The sequence below is a fragment of the Aotus nancymaae genome, unplaced genomic scaffold (genome assembly GCF_030222135.1).
Source record: "Aotus nancymaae isolate 86718 unplaced genomic scaffold, 86718_ANA_hifiasm-v0.15.2.pri h1tg000067l, whole genome shotgun sequence".
Taxonomy (NCBI): Eukaryota; Metazoa; Chordata; class Mammalia; order Primates; family Aotidae; genus Aotus; species Aotus nancymaae.
In genome coordinates, this window is record NW_026988482.1 from 16,886,407 (window position 1) to 16,905,576 (window position 19,170).

Below are 19,170 nucleotides of genomic sequence, written 5' to 3' on the forward strand. Positions count from 1 at the left end.
TGGGTTCAAGTGATTCTCCTGTCTCAGCCTCCTGAGTAGTTGGAATTACAGGCGTGTGCCACCATGCCTGGCTAATTTTTGTATTTTTAGTAGAAACAGGGTTTCACCATGTTGGCCAGGCTGCTCTCGAACTCCTAACCTCAGATGATCCACCTGCCTTGGCCTCCCCAAGTGCTGGGATTGTAGGCATGAACCATCGTGCCTACCTTAAACAGTGATTTTACTTGGAGTTTTGTCATTGGGAGGAGGAAGAAACTTGACTTTTTCACTCACAGAGGATCTTCTGTTTGTTTCTAGGAATTTTAGGGACTCACATACATAATAAATTTGGAAAGGTTCTGAGAAGTAATTTTAAAATTGTCTATGGGCAGAACTACATTTAAATCTTTCTAGTGAGGCTGGGCACAATGGCTCATGCCTATAATCCCAACACTTTGTGAGGCCAAGGCAGGAGGATTGCTTGAGTACAGGAGTCGCTACAAAAAAAATTTTAAGGAAGAGATTAGCTAGGTGTGATGGCCTGGACCTGTAGTCCCAGCTACTGGGGAGGCTGAGGCAGGTGGATCACTTGGGCCTGGGAGGTCAAGTTTGCAGTGACCCATGATGGCACCACTGCACTGCAGCCTGGGCAGCAGAGCAAGATCCTGTCTCAAAAAAATAAAAAATGTAAAAAAAAATCTCCCTAGAAAGAATGTCAGAGACCGCCTAGAAAAAAAGATCCTGGCTGGGTGTGGTGGCTCACACCTGTAATCCCAGCACTTTGGGAGGCTGAGGCAGGTGGATCACTTGAGGTCAGGAGTTCAAGACCAGCCTGGCCAAAATGATAAAACCCCATCTCTACTAAAAATACAAAAAAATTAGCCAGGCATGGTGGTGCACGCCTATAATCCCAGCTACTGGGGAGGATAAGGCATGAGAATCACTTGAACCTGGAGGTGGAGGTTGCAGTGAGCCGAGATGGTACCATTGCACTCTAGCCTGGGCAACAGAATGAGACTCTGTCTCAAAAAGAAAAGGAGATCCTGCATTCTTGCCATTCTGGTCCTGTGATGGACCACTTCCTCTAGTTGTCTCATTCTTCAGAAGGGGTGGTCACTGCAGCATCCACTATAGCATAGGGTAGCAGCAACTGGAGTTCTATTGGATTCTTTGCTGCCACATCTACCATTGGAATTCTGCTTCAATGTGGCATGAAAGTCAGTGTGCATCACCTAACTCCTCTTTATATACATTTCATTATAATTTTATTTTTACTCAAATTATCACATGCAAATAGTTTCAAAATTCATAGTGGTAAAAGCCTTATAGAAATACTTACAAAGTAGTTTCTTGCCCTCTCCTCCCTTCTCTACTGCTCCGATTCCCTCTGGATAGAAACTTTCAATTCTTTTAACTGTTTCTTCTGAAATTTACTTTTATATTACTAAATAATATAGAAAACTGGTACTTTCATTCAGTAATCAATGCAATCAGTTGATTTTCTATTATGTTAAGGTGAAGATTCCCATCCTCCAATTACAATTATATTTCCTTTATTTGGTGGTGTTAAATTACTATTCATTGCTCTATGTTTTTGTTGCTAAGACTACAAAAATATTGCATTTTTAAAACAAATAGTCTACAATGATTATATTTTCTTTCTTTTTTTATTTCTTTTGAGACAGAGTCTCGCTTTGTAACCCAAGCTGGAGTTCTGTGGTGCAATCTCAGCTCACTGCGACCTCTGCCTCCTGGGTTCAAGTGATTCTCCTGCCTCAGCCTCCGGAGTAGCTGGGATTGCACACATGTGCCACCAGTCCTGGCTAATTTTTGTGTTTTTAGTAGAGACGGGATTTCACCATGTTGGCCAGGCTGGTCTCAAACTCCTGACCCCAAGTGATTCACCTGCCTCTCAGCCTTCCAAAGTGCTGGGATTACAGGTGTGAGCCACTGTGCCTGGCCTCATGATGAGAGCCTTCTCCAAAAGACTTCGTTGGCTTTTCTTGTTGAAAGCTGAACTGATTGGAGGCTGTGTGTATATCTGAGAAGCTCATAGACAGGTCTGCAGTCTTGAAGAGCAAAAAAATGACCAGCTTGACATATTTTTTAAGCAGCTTTATTGAGACACCACTCACATGCTATACAATTCACCCATTTAAAATGTACAATTCCATGGCTTTTCACATATTCACAGAATTGTGCATCCAAAACCACTATTAACTTTAGAACATTTTTATTAAAATAAAAAGCCTCATCCCTTAGCCTTTACCTTCCAATCCCTTCCATGCCATGCTCCTCAACCCTAGGCAACGACTAGTCTACTTTTTCTTTATATAGATTTGCCTTTTCTGGATATGTCACCTAAATGGAATTGTGCAGTCTGTGGTATTTTGTAACTGGCTTCTTTTACTTAGCATGTTTTCAAGGTTCATTCATGTCGTAGCATGTATCAGCACTTCATTTCTTTATATTGCTAAATAGTATTATGTTGCATGGGCATACCAATTTTATTTTTCCATCTACCAATTCATGGGTGTTTTCATTGTTTCCACTTTCTCGCTATTATTAATAATGTTGTTATAAATATTTGCGTATAGGCATGTGTTTTCACTTCTCTTTGGTGTATACCTAAGAGTGGAATTGTCACATCATATGGAAATTACATGTTTAACTGTTAAAAAAATGCCAGACTGTTTTCCAAAGTGGATGCACCATTTTACAGTCCCACCAGCAGCGTATGGGGGTTCTGAGTTCTCCACATCCTTTGCGCACTTGTTATAATAATAACAGCTATGTCTTAACAGATACGTCTTTTTGATTAGAACCATTCTAATGAAGTCTATCTCACTATGGTTTTGATTTGCATTTTTCTGATGGCTTAGCCTTTTGCTGTAAGCCTCCCAACTGTAAGCATCTATTGATCTTTTTTTCTGAGGCAATTCCATTTCTCTGTCTGAAAGGTATCTCCCAGTTATAGCCAGCAGGAAGAAAGAGGTGGATGTGAGAGAGTTATCTCTGTTCAATATGCTGATTTTCCCTTAGTTTCCTGTACTACAAACACCACTATCTTCCTCTGTGTCTAGTGGTTCCAAATCTAAAGCTTCTCTTGTTCTCCAGTAAATAGAATTCTTGCCTTTTGGAGGAGTGAGGGAACATGATCAGCTGTCTGAATATGTGGGAACCTGGATATCTAACTTCTTCTTTAGGTATTTAACAATTTCCTTGTTTTTGGCTCCCACCTCACCATACCTAGTTATATGCCATCTTCAATGGTATCTGGAGTCTCAATTTCTTAAACTGTTTAAGGCAAGTCTATCTGATTGTTTAAAGGTTTAAACATTTTATTAAGAAATATTTCTTAATATTTCACAAACATATCTGGAATAAGTAGAACAGAAAACCTTGTATTCATCATGCAGAATCAGCATGTTTCCACATTAGTAATATGTATATGATTTCCCTCCCACTTGCTTTTTTTGGTACTTGCATTTTCCATTCGCCTAAACCCCAGCCCAGGCACTTGGATTAGAACAATTCTCCATCTACTTTCTGTTTTCTTGGGGGTTACTAATCAAGCTTCTTTTTTTTTTTTTTCTTTGAGATGGAGTCTCACTCTGTCGCCCAGGCTGGAGTGCAGTTATGCCATCTCGGCTCACTGAAATCTCTGCCTCCCAGGTTCAAATGATTCTCCTGCCTTAGCCTCCTGAATAGCTGGGATTATAGGCATACACCACCATGCCTGGCTAATTTTTGTATTTTTAGTAGAGACAGGGTTTCACCACATTGGTCAGGCTGGTCTCGAACTCCTAACCTCAAGCAATCCACCCGCCTCAGCCTCCCAAAGTGCTGGGATTATAGGCGTGAGCCATGGCACCCACCCACTCTTCTTTTTTTAAGGTTGGAGGAACAAGTTTCTCTTTGTTCTAATATTTTAGGAGTGTTTTTCTGAGAAAAAAAAAGAATAAAAATACAGCTTTATTCTGCTCTCTTGAACCCAAGCTTCTCCAAGTTATTATGGTAGCATTTCTTATTAACTATTTGCTTCTCTCTTATTCTTAAATTGCTTTATTCATCTTAATTAGTAATTGGTAATGCCCCACCCCCTTTAAATTATTGACTTCTTGTTGTCATTATACTATCTCCTACTCCCTTTGAGCTTGGCTTTGTTTATTCATGTGGTAATTTGCAATTTGAAATGATATCCAACTTGGGAAAATTTTGCAGCATTTTTAAAAAAGCGTATTTGGAAAAGTTTCTTCAACCATTGCCCAAATTATTTATAAAAGGCAGAGGATGTTTTAATCACAAATGTTTAATCTCAATTGATAAAATTGCCTTGGGAAGAAATTAATTTAATCTAAAGAAAATTTAAATAGAAAGCAAGATTTAAATGATTCATTATCGTTACCATTCTTGTGAGTGTAAAATAGAAGGAAATAGTAAAGGAATTTAGGGTTATACAACAGGAGGAACAGGAAAATAACAGCCCTAGTGAGTGTCACTTCCCAAAAATGAAAGACTGGCACACAAGCCTTTGTTTTGGAAGGCTGTGGCAGTTTTCCATCCTAAATGAGACTGGTCACTGGACACAATCCACATATAATTATGAAGAATCCTTTGGCTTCTCCACTTACCAGAATTCTATCCAGGTCACATCTCAGAAATGGAATACAAATGACTTCCTAAAATTCTAATAGCATTTCTTCAAATTCCAATTAAGTTTCCAAGTTTGCATTCTCCGCCTACATAAGGATAATCTGACTGAGGGGCCCTACCCAAAGCCTTCTTTGAATAGACAATGGTAATCCTCCTGGCAGGGGGTGGGGTGAAGAGGCTGTTTCATGTAAGGAGATTTTAGTATAATCCTGAGGATTTTCATATGGGATCCTATGGTTCTGTCAATACCACAAGTTTTTCAAAAGCAGAAAAGCAAATTTGGTTAACTTAGAAATGTGTCTTTAGTAAAGTTTACTAATTTCTCCTTACCCCCAGCTCCTACTCTAAAAGAAAGAAGGATTATGCTGGAAATGTCAGTAACTTTTTGCTATCAGGAAAAACTCCTTTGAAAATTGTGTGCTGATGCTGTCTGGGAGCTCTTCTGGAGCTTACTTCACATGTTTATCAAACATGGGGATGGGAGTAGATGGGCACTTCCAGTTTGGATGTCCCATGCATCCAGAAAACCTCTTTCATACTCAAGGATACTTGTCTGGGTAAATGAAGGAGCGAAGGAGGCTACAGGGTATTTTAAACATATACCTTTGCATTTAAAAAACCCCACAAAACGGCCGGGCGCGGTGTCTCAAGCCTGTAATCCCAGCACTTTGGGAGGCCAAGGTGGGTGGATCACGAGGTCAAGAGATCGAGACCATCCTGGTCAACATGGTGAAACTCCGTCTCTACTAAAAATACAAAAAGTTAGCTGGGCATGGTGGCGCATGCCTGTAATCCCAGCTACTCAGGAGGCTGAGGCAGGAGAATTGCCTGAACACAGGAGGCAGAGGTTGCGGTGAGCCGAGATCGCGCCATTGCACTCCAGCCTGGGTAACAAGAGGGAAACTCCATCTCAAAAAAAAAAAAAACCCACAAAACAAAAAACTCCGAAACAAAAAACCAACTCGTTTAGTTATAGCATATCACTAGGGTGTGGATATGCATTTCTTTGAGGTCCTATTTCCATTAAAATTATCTCTATTGTTAAAGGCATTCAAATAGATGAGAAGTATACTGACAAGCCCATTACTTGTGCCTTATTTTATCTGAATCTCTCTCAGCCCCTCTTTTTTCTTTCACTTAGTCTCTCTTTCTATCTCTCTGTCTCTATCTCTTACACATATACACTGCTCTGTGCCCACAGTTTTTTGTTTTCTTTGTTTAATTTAGAAAAGCAGTCAAGTAGAGAAAAAGCAGCATAGATTAATGGATAAAACAATGAATTAATGTTCAGCCCAGCTCCAGCCAGTTGTGATGTCCTAAACTAAGTTACCTTACTTTCTTCTTCCTCCGTACCCTCCATTGCAAAGTGGGAGATCATAACTAATGAGTTTATCTTACAGGTTGCTGTGGACCTGCAGTGAGTTAAATCTGTCTTTGAACACTGTATGAAGGGCTATACCACTGTCAGGGTGTACCAGTTTACATGGGAAGCAATTGTTAGTCCTATACTGATTTAATAATCCATTATACCATATACAGGAATTTTAGGGTGGCTCTTCTATTAAAAAGCATTAGTTCAGTGCTTAACTACCCATCATAGAGATGGAGATGGCCAACTGTCCACATTTTAAAGGGAATTGGTTTTGAGTTGTAGCTTTTATTCTGTTAAGAATTATCTACAAGAAAGAGATCAGTCTTGGTACCACTAAAACTGGGTAAGATGAATTCTTGATGTAGACTAAAGCGTGCTAATACCATTTCAGTATTCAGCAAGGACTGAAGTTTCAACAGCTTAGAACTGTGGTCTCAGAGGTCACCTACTTCAACCTTGTGTCCTGGGTATCTCCCACCCTCTGACACAGAATCCTTGATGGCTTTATTTGGCCCCTTCCTGATTAAAAAAAAAATTTCCACTACCTTGAGGCAGCTCCTCAGAATTTTGGGCAGTTTCTGACAAATCATGTTAAGGAAGAACTTCCTGTGTGCATTCATTGGTTGAATTTTCATCCATTGACTGTACTTGCCCACTGGGTACAGAGAATAAGCCTGTTTGATGACTGAAGTTAAGTTCCCTAGAGACCTCTCTTTTCTCAATGAAATGGCCCTAGATTCTACAATTGTTCCCTGATTGCTGTGGTTACTCTCTTCTTTTCAGATGCTGGTTTGTTTAGATTCCTTTAAAGTACTACGCTGCTAAGAAATCCTTCTAGGCTCTCATAGAGGTCTGACCAACATGGTCACTTTCATCATACTTGACCCTTTTCCTCTTATTGCAGCCTAAGCTGGCATAAGCTTTTTGACAGCATTAAATCCTTTCCTTTTAGTGATTGCCTTGGCACAGGTAGCATGCTGTTATTCTGCTGGAGTGAAAGCAAAAGATGCAGAAGAGGCTGATGGGACCTGGGCACCTTTGTAGATTTACAGGCTGAGGCCTGGATGGAGGAAAAAAGACAGGGATGTGAAGCTGCAAAGGTGGATTGGGCAGGAGGATGGTTGGGAAGGGAAGGTTTGGAACTTAGAGACAATATCTTTGACATTGACTCTCCGACATTTCAATTAAAGAATGGGAAGTCCGAGCCTTTCCCCGTGGTCCTTTGGCTCCTAAGCCTTTTAAGCTCTTAAAAAGGCAAGTTAACTTGGAGCTGGAAAGTGAACAGCTTTACTCACTAGTAGTTTGTTGAAGTAACTTCTTCTGTTCATTCATCTATCGATAGACAGACAGATAGAAGATAGATAGATAGATTAGATGATAGATGGATAGATAGATATAGTGTGTGTGTATATATATATTTAATGGGGAAGTTGGAAAATTAGATTAGATATTGTGTCTTATTCAATGGCAGCTGCTCACTATACAAAGTAAGGAATACTTTGAGGAAATAAAAGTTCTTTAGAAAAATCTAGATGTCAGAGCTGGGTGCAGTGGCTCATGACTGTAATCCCAACAGTCTGGGAGGCCAAGGCAGGCAGATCACGAAGTCAGGAGATCGAGACCACCCTGGCCAACATGGTGAAATCCCATCTCTACAAATACAAAAAATTAGCCGGGTGTGGTGGTGCGTGCCTGTAGTCCCAGCTACTCAGGAGGCTGAGGCAGGGGAATCCCTTGAACCTGGGAAGCTGAGATTGCAGTGAGCTGAGATCTCGCCACTGCACTCCAGCCTGGCAACAGAGTGAGACTCCATCTAAAAAAAAAAAAAAGAAAAGTCCAGATGTCATTGCTTTGTATGTTGTGGTGATGTGGTAGCCAGCTCCAAGAAATGGCCTCCAATGAGTCTTATCTCTGGTATTCATATCCTTGAGGCTGATCTAAGTAACTGATAGGATATTATGGAAATGATGGAGTGTGTTGTGGTCTGAATGTTTGTGTCCTTCTTAAATTGATATGTTGAAATCTTCACCTTCAAAGTGATCATATTAAGAGATGAGGCCTTTGGGAGGTGAGTAGGTCTTGAAAGTGGAGCTCTTCTAAATGGGATTAGAGCCTTTGTAAAAGAGGCCTGATGGAGACCGTTAGTCCCTTACACTATGGGAAGATGCAGCAAGAAGGCTCCATTCATGAGGAATGGAGCTCTTACCAGACACTGAATCTCTCGGTAATTTTTTTAAAAAATATTTTTATTCTCATTACTGTTAGATCACATCTGATGGTGTTTTGATCTTGGACTGCCTAGTCTCTAGAACTGTGAGTAATATATCTCTGTTGTTTATAAATCACCCAGTCTAAGGTAGTTTGTTATAGCAGCCCAAACAGACTATGACAGAGTGTCACTTGAGACTAAGTGATGAAAGGCATTGTGGTGTCTTCTGTCTTCTCCTCTTGAATCACTTGCTCTGGTGGACGTCAGCCACTACGTCATAAAGACACTCAAGCAGCCCGATAGAAAGGTCTTCATGGTGAGAAATTGAAGCTTCCTGACAATAGCCAGCATCAACTTACTAGCTATGTGAATGATCCATGCTGAAAGAGCCTCCCTTAGTCCCACTGAAGCCTTCAGATGACTGCAACCCTGGTAGACTTCTTGACTACAACATATTAATGCCCTGAGCCAGAACCACCTAACTAAGCCACTCCTGAATTCCTGACACACAGAAACTGAGATAATTTTTATAGCTGTTTAAGTTACTAAGCTAATAAGTTTTAAACTATTAAGCTTTGAGGAATTTTTTATCCAGCAATAATGAAGATGGGTAGAAATGAGGAATGAAGAGTAAAGAACCTTCATTCATTGTTCATATATGTTCATTTGCTAGGCACTTGCTACCAGCACCTTAGGTTAAGGGGTAGAACAAGCACTAGGTTCACTGCTGCTTTTGGGCGCTGCTGACAACCAAATAGGACTGTCACACAGAATGATAAGAAAAAATGACACTTCCTCTTTCCTCCTCCTCCTCCTCCTTGCATTTAGAGAAGGGCTAGGATAACATTGAGAACTCACGCAAATTTTGTTTTTGACTCCTCAGTGTCCCCTGGGAAAAGACGCATTGGCCTTTGTCCATTTGCTACCAGGTTGTGTGTCTCTGAGAGCAGGAGTTGGATCTTATTTATTTCTATCCCATTTTCTAGCAAGTGAACATATATGAACAATAAATGTTATCAAGGGAGAGGGCAAATTTCCCTCCCTCTTTCTCCTGAATTCTGCAGAGATTCTTAGAATGGTTACCATTTTATGGAATTCCATTCCCTTCCATGGAAACCATTCTTAGAATGTTTTCTTATCAGCTGGGCATGGTGGGTCATGCCTGTAATCCCAGCACTTTGGGAGGCTGAGGTAGGTGGATCACGAGGTCAGGAGTTCAAGACCAGCCTGACCAACATGGTGAAACCCCATCCCTACTAAAAATGCAAAAAAAAATTAGCCAGGTGTGATGGTGTGTGCCTGTAATCCCAGCTACTCGGGAGGCTGAGGCAGGGGAATTGCTTGAATCAGGGAGGTAGAGGTTGCAGTGAGCTGAGATCACGCCACTGTAATCCAGCTTGGGCAACAGAGCAAGACTCTGTCTCAAAAAAAAAAAGAATGGTTTCTTATCGCAACATTCCATTCACAGTCCCTCAATGAAGCCTTGAAAATATCATACACGCCATGAGCCATTTTCACTATTAAACAACTTCTTTCCCTCTGTTAAGTTCCTGGCTTTTAGGACACCCCTGCTTTTAGGATTGATTGACTCTTCTATCCCATCTTCTCTATGCAATGTTGCTCTAACTGTGGTTCAAGATCCCAGGATGCTTGATCCAGGAAAGCACAGAGGTCTGCTGCCAGCATACCAACACACCTCTCTGTCAAGTTGTCCAAAATTATAATAGAAAGAGCCCTGGGGAGCTAGGAGATCTGAGTTCTGGGCTGCTCTGTTACTGATTAGCGTCTATGTCCTTGGACAAGTTGCTTCCCTTTTCTGGACCTGGGTTCCTTTATCTTAAACTGAGAGAATGGTCCTAGATAGGTTCTAAAGTCGATGGGTTCTCACAATAAGTTAGGATTCCAAGGTGAAATCCAAAAGTAAAACCAGGGGTCAGTATACCTCTGAGTGGCTGTTAAGGTTACATACAATAACGAGGTTCCTCGGCCTTCCTTTTAGTAGCCAATGGATACGGCCTCAGTCAGAGGCCGTCAGGTTTACCGGGAAGAGCCTTCCGGTTTTGACAGACAGGATCTCCGGGTTTCCAGTTCTGTCATTCACTTGGGGTAACTTTGGGTAAATTCTCTCTGGACCACCGAGTACGGAGGTCCTTGTCACCCAGAAGAGGTTCTAAGACCTGAGCAGTGACTTGGAGAGCTTCCCGAGGTCTCCTTCTATAACCTAGGTGGCTCAGCCGGGGAACCGGGTCCCAGCCGGCCCGTAGTTCCGCTCGGAGGAGCGCTCGAAACTTAAACCTGCAGCGCTGGCCGAGGGCGGCTCCGCTTTGGAGGGCGCGGCTGCAGGTGAGTTCTTAAAGGAACCGTCAGAGTTTGGGTAATACCTGCGATGCTGACTGTGCTGGGACGCAGTCTTGGGGGTATGAATGAATGAGCGAATGAATGAACAAGCCTTCTTTCCCCACCCTTAAGTACACGCTACTTGGAATTAATCACTTAGACTTAAAAATCTTGTACTAAAACCCTCAAACTCCTGCGAAATTAACCAATGTCTCTATTTCACACGTCCTTCTTTAATGAACCCCCTCCCCCCAAGCCTATTACTAAGGGACGAATAGTAACATAATCAGCCTGGAGTGGAAGGCTGTGCGGAGTTGGCACCCCCTCCCCGAACTCCTCCCTCTCTCCCAGGTCCCGCCCTCCCCGCCCCCTGGGACGTGCAGTTGGCTCCTCCCCAAGGCGGCTTTTCCCCGTTGGGGATGTACCCCGGGGTCGCCAGGGGCTCTCTCCGCCGCGGAGTTGGAAACGGCACGAGTTGAGTGAGGTTAAGGGGTGTCTCGGAATGTGCGCCTTGGATGTGGTGTAGGCGAGGTCACTCCTCTCTTCAGACAGCCCGACCCTTCCCGGCCTGGCGCGCTAAGCTCGGAACTGCGGGACACGCCGGTGGGCTAGGGCAAGGTAAAGGCGGGCTCCTGTGGGGCCACCCCGGGCCACCTGTGGAGTCCGTGTGTTAACTCCTTTGTTCTCAGAGCCACTTCAGCGGCCGCCCTTTTAAGCGAGGAGGTTCCTTTAGGATGCTCTCCGGGTTCCCCTTCCGCTCCCCAGCCCTCTCCCGACCCTCCTCCCGTTTCCAACCCCAAGGTAGCAGCCGGGGAGCCCGGGGCTCGGCGCGAGCCGCCTCCTCACTTCCCATTGGCTGAGAGCGCCGGGAAAGCGGTCACGTGGGGGCGCGGCAGGCCAGCTCGGGGGGCCGCCATCTTGGCGGAAAGTTTGGGGGGAGAACGGTTGGGGGTGCGGAACGAGGCGAGGTTCCGGGGGTGGGGCGGCCAGGCGGCAACTGGGCGAGCGGGCCGGTGGGCCGTGGCAAGCGAGAAGGCGGCGCGGCCGAGAAGGAGGAAGAGGCCGTGGGGGTGCGGCGGCCCAGGGGAGCTCCTCCCCCGTCCCTTCACCCCCTCCGCTCGGCTCCGCGGGCCCCGGGCGGGGCGGGGGTACGTGGAGCGGGGCTAGGCTGGGGAGCTGCTCCGAGTCAGGTCGGAGCGCACCCCAGCTCCGAGCGCACGCCGCTCGCGGGAACTTTGTGGCGGCGCCGCAGGTGTGGGGGCCCGCGGAGGTGTGCATGCGGGGCGCGAGGGCGTCGCGGAGAGCGGCCGCTGCCCTGTCCGGCCCCCGCTGGAAGCAGCCCGGAGGCAGCGAGCAAAGAGAAAGGCTTGCGAGAGGAGGGGGCCCGAGCAGGGCGGGCGGCCAGTCCCACCGGTCCCTTCTCAGCGCCCTGCGTCCGCTGCTGGCTCAGGGGCCAAGGGTCGGAGCGCTTCACCCGCCCGTCCCCGGTAGCAGGTGGGGAGTGTGGATACTTGTGTGGGGGAAGAGGCGGCTTCAGGTCTAGGCTGTTAGTGCTCTTTGGGGAGGGGGGCGCTTTCGAGGAGAGTTGGAAGCTGACTTCTATCTGTTCTTAATTTGGAGGGGTACCCACTCATAGGAAAAGCTTTCCAGTTGACAGACAACTGCTGGGTTTTGAGGCTCTTTCTTTGACTTGGTAAAACTTTGAAACGTGGGCTTTTCAAATAGGACTGCGAGGGTTTTCTGTTTCGATGGGGGAAATGCTAGTTTAACACGATTCTGTCCTTTACTTCTTTTTCCTTTCTGTTGTGTGTTTTTAAAGGTGTGTGCCCCCTTCCTGATTCTGGAGAAAAATGCCGGTCCGGAAGCAAGGTGAGAATTTATTCCCTAACTCTGTTGACTGTGTTACTTGCTTTTCCATCTGTCAGTTTTTTGATTGCTGTTTTAGAATCGTTTGTGTAACTTTGATGAGACAGCACGGTCCTAGCTTTATTACGTGGGGAATCTAAGCCTCACATCATTTCAGAAGATGGAAACACGAAAATGTTTGTTAAACTTTCTTAACATTTCTTTAATGATTAAGAGAGGCAATTAACCTCCCTCCCAACAGATGTCCTTAAAAATTCTGAATTAGTGTTTTAGTATTTCACTTTATCATTCTTACTAAGCACTTCTCTGAGCAGCTTTGGGATACTAAGAATTTGTATTTTGAAATGTTAAAAATTTGGATTATAATGACATTGTAGATAATCTGCTTTCGCATATCAGGTAATCTGAAACTGTTGCTAATAGTTAGATCTTTTACTTTGGCAAATTACCAGTACACATTTATTCCAAACTGCTCAGCCTCCTCCATTTTCTAATGTGATATATATTTAAAATTTTCTTTTCTTTCTTTAATTTATTTTGTTATTCTAAGGAGTATGTGTACATGAACATATGTACATGAACATAGTGACATCAGTTGACCTCAAGTACTTGGGGAACTATTTAGATGTCATGCAGAATTATTTGCACTAGTATGTGATACTTTTTTTGTAAATATAGAGTTATAATCAGGCTCTGCTTTATCTTCTCAGATACCCGGAGAGCATTGCACCTTTTGGAAGAATATCGTTCGAAACTAAGCCAAACTGAAGACAGACAGCTCAGAAGTTCCATAGAACGGGTTATTAACATATTTCAGAGCAACCTCTTTCAGGCTTTAATAGGTGGGAATTAAAACTTTGTAACTATTATGCCAGCTAGGCTTTATTCTCCTCTCAATTCAGTTATTTTAAACTTAAGAAAATGATTTACTTAACTCTTTGAGGCGTTCGGTAACTTGAACATCTTCAGTGAGTTGTGTGTTTTTCATAGGCCAATAGCCTTTCCTAAAATACCCAGTAACCAAAAAACTTTCAGTATTATTTCAGTGGCTTTTGAGAACATTGTTTCACATTTTACTAGCATTAACTATTAAAAGATGTTGCAAAAATGTCTCAGAACCTAAAAAGATGTGACTGAGTTACTGTTAGCTTGTTTCTGTATTTTACTTGTAAGTCTCTGAAGTCATTGAAAGTGTTTGAAGGATTCTGCTGTTATTAAGAACATTCAGTCCCTTTTAAAAAATTATCTATTTATTTTTAAAAATTTTGTTTATTTATTTTTTCCCCCACCCCAGACCCCATTCAGTCCCTTCATATAGACTTCTGTTTAAACTTGGCATTCATAGAGTCAGAATTTTAGACTTGGAAAATGATCTCATAGATGATCTTGTGTAGTAACTGTATTTTACAGGCAAGAAAATGGAAGGTTTTATTCTTAATTGTAACTTAATTTGAAGTGGTGCATTGTTTGAAAGGAGACCTGGACAAATAAGAGTCCTGAGTTCTTTTGCCACTAATTGAATGATATTGTATAAGTCATTTAACCTTTATTATGGCACCATATTAGCTGTAGAATGTAGCTGGTGAAATGGAACAGTGGGTTTAAAGCCTTTTTTAAGTAGATAAATCCTTTTTAAAAGCATCTTCTAATATTTTGTGTATAATCCTCTATGTATAAAACCAGGTGGTGTGTCTGGCTCTTTTTTCCAGGTACCTCAAAAAGTTTGTAAACCACTGAACTAGAAAATTTGTCTCTTCCAGTTCTAAGAATGAAAAAAACTCTTTTTTTTGCCTTATCAACTATATAATATTTAAAATAAGAAGACATATACTTAATTATGTTACATTTGTTTCCTCAGTAACTTCCAAGCAGATATGGCCTTATATCTGTCTGTTGATAGAGTAATTGTTGGTGTGATTTGAAGACTACCTTCAAGTCAATGTTTCTTGTCAAATATATTATTGATAAATGGATGCTCTCTACTAAGTTTTAGGGTGAAAGATTTTTGTACAGACCACTTGATGCACCTGAACAATTTAAAAGAATTTAACTTTTTTTTTTTTTTTTTTTTGAGACGGAATCTTGCTTTGTCACCAGGCTGGAGTGTAGTGGCGTGATCTCTCGGCTCATTGCAACTTCCACTCCCTGCAACCTCTGCCTCCGGTTTCAAGCGATTCTCCAGCCTCAGCCTCCCAAATAGCTGTGTACAGGTGTGCCCCACCATGCCCAGCTAATTTATGCATTTTTAGTAGAGATGGGGGTTTCACCATGTTGGCTGGGATGGTCTCGATCTCTTGACCTTGTGATCCGCCTCCCAAAGTGGTGCTGGGATTTCAGCTGTGAGCCATTGCGCCTGACCAAAATTTAACATTTTAATAGACTTTTAAAAATATAAGAATACAGAGCACAGTATAATGAACTGCCTTTTAACTATCACCCGTCTCCAAAAATTAACATTTTGCAATTTTTCTTTACATTGATGGACATTTTTCATATAGTTGAATTTCTAAGGTTTGAGGTCCAAATGGATGATCAGGTTGGATTCCTCTGGAAAAACAGCAAAAAAGGAAGGGAAAGAGCATTTTTTTGTTACTTGTTTTCTAAATCAGCATTGAGCCTAGTAATTTGGTGGCGCCACTGATGGGGAAAAAACAGTTTACATATGTATAGATAGATAGAGAGCTAGATAGACAGACTGCAGTCTTTCTTTGTGTGAAGGCTGTGACTTAAAATTAAATTGTTAGTGAAATAACTAAACAGAATCTACATTTATATTTCTTTCTAGACTGGGGATGGATTTGCTATCTTCAGAGACATTTTTGACCTGCCTTGCCTGTTTTGAATGTGTCTCTTCTTAAGCACAATTGAACTTTGATAGAATTAGCTTTCTTTTTTTTTTTTTTTTTTTTTTTTTTTTGAGACGGAGTTTCGCTCTTGTTACCCAGGCTGGAGTGCAATGGCGCGATCTCGGCTCACCGCAACCTCTGCCTCCTGGGTTCAGGCAATTCTCCTGCCTCAGCCTCCTGAGTAGCTGGGATTACAGGCATGCATCACCATGCCCAGCCAATTTTTTGTATTTTTTAGTAGAGACGGGGTTTCACCATGTTGACCAGGATGGTCTCGATCTCTTGACCTCGTGATCCACCTGCCTCAGCCTCCCAAAGTGTTGCGATTACAGGCGTGAGCCACCGCACCCGGCTAGAATTAGCTTTCTAATTATTAAGTTTATATTTGTGAATCTTCTGTATAATTTCATTGGTTGTGAATTTACTTTGACATTTAGATTTACTTATACTTAATATTTTATAGGATGTGGTACTATATCAGATTTTGGTGTAAGAAAAGTAACAGATTTTAGGAGTTTTGAAATAGATACATTTACTGGAAGTTCTGTGTGTTTCCATACTATAATTAATTGTTGATACTACTAAATTAATAAATGTGTTCTCTTGTGTTTCCTGAAATTTGGTTAATTTATTAACTTTTAATACTTAGTCTGAAAAATGTTTAGTCTGATAAGATTTTCTTTGTATTTGGCAACTCTACCACTGTTTTGAAACAGTGTCATAAATGTACTTCAAGTTTGTAAATTGCCCTAAGCTAAACTAGTTCATTGTGTCTATAGTATTTGCAGAAAAATCCTGGATTAATTTTTTTTATTTCATTAAGTGGCACTTTCTCTTTCTAATTGTTATGTGTGGACCACTGGATTAAAGGATAGCAGGGGTCTTGACCACCTGAGTTGTTTGAAAGTCACTGAGTGCTTAGATTTTTGACTTCCTTAGTTTGGAAATCATTTGCTGAGGCTACAGTGAATTATCTAGTTATTTGGGGTGCTGAGTGTCTTTGAATTTGCAATCTGCATTGATTGATTATTGATTGAGTCTTTGAACTGGTAGATGATATTTATTTTTCATGCATTTAAAAAAAGTTTGAGCGAGTCTCTAGGGGTTTTGGTGTTCCCGCCTGCATTTGAGATATAGTTTAGGTTCCCTGAACTTTTGGATTATTCAGTGGGACAAGCATATACATACTGTATTCTATTTGTTCTAAAATACCAATTTTTAAATATTTCAATATCTATGTCATTTTAATTGACAGTGTTTTTGCATTCTTAGTGACACATGAAATGCTGCATTTTATAATTGATACTTGCAATTTAATTAAATATAGAAATCATTGGTCTAGTGCTGATAGATACCTGGTAGTATCTTTGAAGGATGGGTTAAAGACTTAAAAATTATTGAAAACAGAAAAGTTTTATTAACTTTGGAGTTTCTGCTGATATATTGTTTCTTTAGAACTGAATATTTAAAGTTATATCTTAACAAAAGTTCATGAACTGCACATTTGTTTAAAGTTTACTCCCAAAACATATCTGGTGATTATTTTTGTATAAAGGAAGATAAAGCCTGCTTAATTTCACTCCATGATTTAGGTGAGAACAATTTGAAAACTTGCTTTTGTATTCCTATTTTTTGTATTTAAGTTTTAAAATTTTGTGAGTAGACAAAGATACGGTTTGATGATAATCAGAGCCCAGGTGTTCAGGTCCATAGTGGTTTCAGTTCATGATTCTAAGGTGTCTGGTATCTGAGGTGACACTGGTAGAGCTTAGAGACTTCACAACAGTTTAAACCCCTGCAGTTATTTCATATGGGATCAGAGAACTCATCTACTTTCCTTGTGCATGAGAAGAATCTGGGCCCAAGATTAGGCTGGTTTTAGAGACTTGAGTAAGTTGAATCATGTGAATTGTATATTTTGTCTGCAATAAATAAGCTTATTTTAATGCAGTGTTTTATTTCTGCGGATATTTCAAAATGAAAGTGGATAATGTAATAATGCTGTCCATTTATGAATTTTTTAGTTACCTGTTCATTTGTTGCTGTTCTAATAGTTTCACTAGCCCTTATGAAAGGACATTACCCTGTCTTTATTTGTAGATACTAGGTTTCAAAAGTATGACTCCTTTGCTATCTTAACCATCTTTAAATGTACAGTTCAGGAGTGTGAAATGTGTTCATATTGTTGTGAAACAGATCTTCAGAATATTTCGTCTTGCAAAACTGAAATCCTATACTGATTAAACAATTGCTCTCCTTTGCTCTCACTTCCCAGCCCCTGGTGACCACCATGCTACTTTCTGTTTCAGTGAATTTGATGTTTGTTACTTCATAGAAGTATTTGTCTTTTTGTAACTGGCTTATTTCACTTAGTGTAAGGTCTGCAAGGTTCATTCATGTCGTAGGTGTTGACAGGATTTCCTTCCTTTTTGAGGGTGAATAATTCCATTATATGTATGTACCACATTTTATCTAGCCATCCATTGATGGACATTTGGGTTGCTTCCTCCTCTTGGCTTTTGTGAATAATGCTGTTATGGACATTAGTGTGCAAATATTTCCTCAAGACCCTGCTTTCAGTTCTTTTGGATATTTACCCAGAAGTAGGATTGTGGGATCATATGGCAGTCATAGTTTTAATTTTTTGAGGACCCACCTTAATATTTTCCATAGTAATTACACCATTTTACATTCTCATCAGCAGTACACAGGATTTCCAATTTCTTCACGTCCTTGCCAATGCTTATTTTTTCTTTTTTTGATTATAGCCATCCTAGTAAGTGTGAGCATATGACTCCTCTTCAAGTGTATGTAAAACATAATAACACATTTATTCAGCACTTTCTGTGTGCTACTACAAGTATATCATTTAGTCATTGTAATCCTTTGAGGCATACATTCACCTGTATGAGGTGTTTGTACCATTTTATAGATTAGAAAACTGAAGCACTGAGAAATGACCAAATCTTGCCCTTGAACCCTCAGATACTAAATTGTGGAGTCAGAAATTGAACGCAACTGATCTGAATCCCTAGATGCTTCTTACTTTCAACCATTAGGATGTTCTTTAACATTTTTTACCAGAACTGAATATTTTAATCTGATAAAGAGTACTAAATCACAAGCACGTTTAAGACAGATGGTGATCCTCAGGGTTAGTAGTCTTTAAATGATTGTCACTTTGAAGGAAAATATAATGGTAAAATGATGTTTATGATGATGGAATTCACACATTTCAAAAAAAAGTGTATTTAGTAATCAGAGTTTGAGATCTTCCAGCTATAGTGGTAAAATGTTAAAATTTCTTAGATTTCTTTTGCATTATTTTGGTCTCACTGATGTTACATTTTAGTCTTACTAACTGTGCATGTGTGTGCGTATATCTTTGAAGTCTAGATTTGAGTAAGGAAAACAGGATATGGATCATGTTTTTGGCTAAAACTTTATGAAATTGAAGGATAATTTTATTAACTTTTTACTTGGTGGTTTTGATTTAATTAGATTGAGTTATTTCTTTGCTAATAGTTTGCTTGCTACTGCTCTGAAACAGTGTTTTGATTATGTTGAATCTGGTTGAATTCTCTTTAGAACCTTGGGAATCAGAGTTGTAAAATATTTCTTCTAAGCCATTTCCTCTCTGTAGGGTCATATTTTTCCTCCATACAAAATCCAAACTTGGACCAGATATTACTGTTAGTTGTCATGTCTCTTTACTCTCCTTAGGGCATATTTTCACAGCCTTTCTTTGTCTTTTGTGAAACTGACTTTTCTGGTTTTTTTTTTTTTTTTTTTGGGGAGACAGGGTCTCGCTCTGCCACCCAGGTGGGAGTGCAGTGACGGCTTACTACAGCCTCTGCTTCAGCCTCCTGAGAAGCAAGGACTAAAGGTGTCAGCCACCATGTCTG

General features: G+C 41.0%; 1 protein-coding gene across 13 annotated transcripts in view; it reads left to right on the forward strand.

Annotated features, from left to right (window-relative positions):
• The first annotated feature begins 10,977 nt into the window (after positions 1–10,977).
• DLG1 (discs large MAGUK scaffold protein 1) overlaps positions 10,978–19,170 on the forward strand; it is a 262,697-nt gene continuing 254,504 nt past the window's right edge. For 4 of the 13 annotated variants that reach the window (XM_064366953.1, XM_064366955.1, XM_064366956.1 and 1 more), the window contains exons 1-3: positions 11,453–12,047; positions 12,373–12,422; positions 13,130–13,261. In XM_064366953.1, the coding sequence (XP_064223023.1) occupies positions 12,404–12,422; positions 13,130–13,261 (151 nt within the window). In that variant the 5' untranslated portion in view covers positions 11,453–12,047; positions 12,373–12,403. Of the gene's footprint in view, positions 11,172–11,452; positions 12,048–12,372; positions 12,423–13,129; positions 13,262–19,170 lie in introns of those variants that run through there. The other 9 variants (XM_021676118.2, XM_021676119.2, XM_021676121.2 and 6 more) reach the window with 5 other exon arrangements.